The sequence below is a fragment of the Sinocyclocheilus grahami genome, unplaced genomic scaffold (assembly GCF_001515645.1).
Source record: "Sinocyclocheilus grahami isolate Dianchi unplaced genomic scaffold, SAMN03320097.WGS_v1.1 scaffold4720.1, whole genome shotgun sequence".
In the NCBI taxonomy this organism is placed as follows: Eukaryota; Metazoa; Chordata; class Actinopteri; order Cypriniformes; family Cyprinidae; genus Sinocyclocheilus; species Sinocyclocheilus grahami.
The window spans coordinates 1-3162 of NW_015509607.1; the positions used below are offsets into that span (position 1 = coordinate 1).

The 3162-nt window shown below is 38.3% G+C and overlaps 1 protein-coding gene across 1 annotated transcript in view; it reads right to left on the reverse strand.

Annotated features, from left to right (window-relative positions):
- Positions 1-469: 469 nt before the first annotated feature.
- Positions 470-3162, reverse strand: part of LOC107576958 (palmitoyltransferase ZDHHC3-like) — a gene marked incomplete at its 3' end in the record, with an annotated part of 3560 nt that continues 867 nt past the window's right edge. The window contains exons 2-5 of the mRNA XM_016263077.1: positions 2704-3023; positions 2041-2165; positions 824-920; positions 470-551 (exon numbers count right to left, since the gene is read on the reverse strand). Of these exons, the coding sequence (XP_016118563.1) occupies positions 470-551; positions 824-920; positions 2041-2165; positions 2704-3003 (604 nt within the window). The remainder of the gene's footprint in view (positions 552-823; positions 921-2040; positions 2166-2703; positions 3024-3162) is intronic.

A 3162-nucleotide genomic window follows, 5' to 3' on the forward strand; every position in this document is an offset into this window, starting at 1 on the left:
CAAAAATGTGAGGGGTGTACTCACTTCTGTGATATACTGTACATACTACGGTTTGTCCATCATTAAAAAAAAAAGTGCACAGCAGCAATTTCCTGTTCTCACACACATCAACTTCCACATGCACACAGAAAATGGTCTACTTTTATGATACTTTCATAGTGCTGTAGCATGCTTTTTAGTGATTGCAGATTTCCCTTTTTAGAGCTAATAATAAAAATAAAAACCCTTAAATGATTAAAAAATGTTATTTACATTATAATCGAATGGAAAAAATTGCCAGTGTATTCATTAGAATGTTTTTGGGTGAACTGTCACTTTAAGAAGTACTTATCTGTATTTGCAAAGGTTGAATGCTTTTTTCCAGTAGATAACATTCTAAATTGCATGCTTGCCATCTGACCCTGACATCTAGAGGTCATTGGGGTCAAGTTATCGGTCTTGCTAACAATAACTTGCTTTTCTTACTTACTTGTCCAGTCATCTTCAAAGCAGTAGAGAAAATGAAAGACCACCATGACCAAGGAATGCAGAGAGATCAGGAAAATGTACATCTGAAAAACACGCCAGCACCAACATTAGATGTTTGTTAGTGTTGGTTTCAAATAGCCAGAATGAAATACAACATACAATTTAATCCCAAGCAAAAACTTTACAATCAATTTAATATTAATGATACTTTCAAATTCAGAGGAAAGGAACTGGACTTTTATCAGCAAGTCCAGAACTAGTTGCATTAAAATGCAACACTTGTAAAATGTGGCAAACACAGCTGTGTTTGTGGTATTGTTAGAACTGCACATGATGATACTTTTTTAGTACTTACTGTGAAAAGCACAAAGTACTTCTGGTTATTTTCCCCGACACAATTGTTTACCCAAGGGCAATGATGATCCATCTTCCGTATACAGCGCTTACAAACACTAAAATGAGTTTGAAAAGGGGAGTGGAGAAAAGAAAGATGAAAAAGTCACCTTAACACTTCAACTGAAAGACAGTCATCAAAACAATGGTTTGAAGATATGGCTTTCAAAAATATTCAGCTTCATGTCCTGGGGTTGGACAAAATAATGTGAACACCCATTATTATAATGGTTAATATAATTCGCATAGGCAACAATGAAAAAACAAATATTGTAATTATCTTTTTGTTGTCTACATTCTCTAGGATGTATATCAGTGTTGTATAAACTGTGTTCAGTACAATCCGTGTGTGAAATGGGTGACTTGTCAAATTTCCAAAAAGGAGAAATCATGGGAGCGTGTTTAGCAGGAGCTTCTGTAACCTTAACAGACCAATTGTTTGGTGTTTTATGCTATTGTTTGGTTTTCCACAGTCTTTATGATTATGACTGCATGCATAAAGCATGACAACACGTCATAACGAAGAGGAATAATGGGAGAAAACCAAAAGTGAATAATAGGGACTGTCAAACACTAAGGAGGATTGTGTCCGCACAGAACAACTGCCACAAAATGACAGCACACCTCAATATTCACCTTGAAGACCCTGTTTCCACAAAAACGACTACAGAGAACTTCACAAAGCCAGCATCCATGCAAGAGCTGCAATCGCTAAAATTTTAATCACAGGCACAAATGCTAAAATATGGTGTCTTGATCATAAAACCTGAACAGTTGGAACGGCAAGACAAACGTCAACATCTACCCTGACCAGCTCAGTCACCAGACTTGAATACTACCAAACCGCTGTGGGCAGTTTTGGAGAGAAGAGGGCCAAACAGATTCCTTCAACACTTCTGAAACAACTGGCAGATGATGACATTCCACTGGAGACTGTTCAGAAGTTGTATAAATCTGTATTGGAAGCTGTATTAAAGACAAATGTTGGTAAAAGTCCTTAATAATGAAATATGGCCGATTTCCCAGGTGTTCACATTATTTTGTCCAACTGCTGTATATTCATCTAAAATGATCTCAATGCAGCACAAAAGCAAAACAAAAAACATGGATGTTAATATGACCATGATGAATAGTGCTGCTACCGTTACGCATCTTTGTCTCCATATGCTCCTCTCTCACCTGCAGTGGTGAGCTCTATCCGGCTTAATACTGCAGCACTTGGGACATTTGTAAACCACCTGGCCAGGCTTCAGCTGCAGGCTCTCGATGTACTCCTTAGTGGCGTTTCCCTTTGGCACGGCTCCCTAAGAAAGAATCAGGCAACTTCAGCATCATTTTAATAGTAGTATGGGAAGCATTTATGACACCCTGCTGAAGATTTAGGGTAGACTAGGGGGAAAAACAACACTACTAACATGCTACAGTGATGACATTTATGCCCGATATTTTTAAGTTTTGATACCTAATGAATTTAAATGAATGTCTATTAGGTTGTTGGTAAATAATTCACATTAATGGTGTTGCTAGAAACTAAATTACAAGATTTTATCTTGGCTGTGAGCTCAGGGGGCAATTATAACACTAGTTATTGATTACAAATTATATGACTTAACTGAATCTTTAACATGAATAATGTTAATTATTAACATACTATTAAAATACTATGAACTTAAATATATTATTATTCTTTGTGAAATACATTAAGTTATATAGTTTAAATATAGTTTATAAGTGTCATAATTCCCCTCATGAATGAGCAGAATCCCCTTGTAATGGGGAAAATTGTCTCCCATACCCACCAGGCACCCTGAAAGAATTTATTATTTGGGTAAAAAAACCCACCGGGTCGGTGCACATGGCTCTGAAATGAGACGCCAGGGCGAGGAAGGCCAGGCTGTTGAAGAGGGTGCCATTCACCAGGCTGTAGGTGAGGCTCTTCGATGGAATCAGCATGACGAACAGCACGACGACCTCGGCAAAGACGACGAGAAGCCAGGTGATGATCGCACAAATGATGCCACAGGCATCTCGGATGAACCACATGTTGTTCTGTCTCTCATGACAGGGAGGAAGACACTGTGTGGGCTGCAGGCCACTGGCCTGCCTCTCAACGTCCCTGAAACGCGGCACTGGACTTCTCATCCTACCACAGAGATGCCATCCTGTCAGTGGCAATGGAAAAAAAGAGACAAAGAAGGATAAATCTACCAAATTTCATCACTAAAGTCTGTTTTTTTTTTTAGTTCACAAACCACACAAAACAAGATGGTGAGCAGAACAAAGTATACATTTGTTTAGACA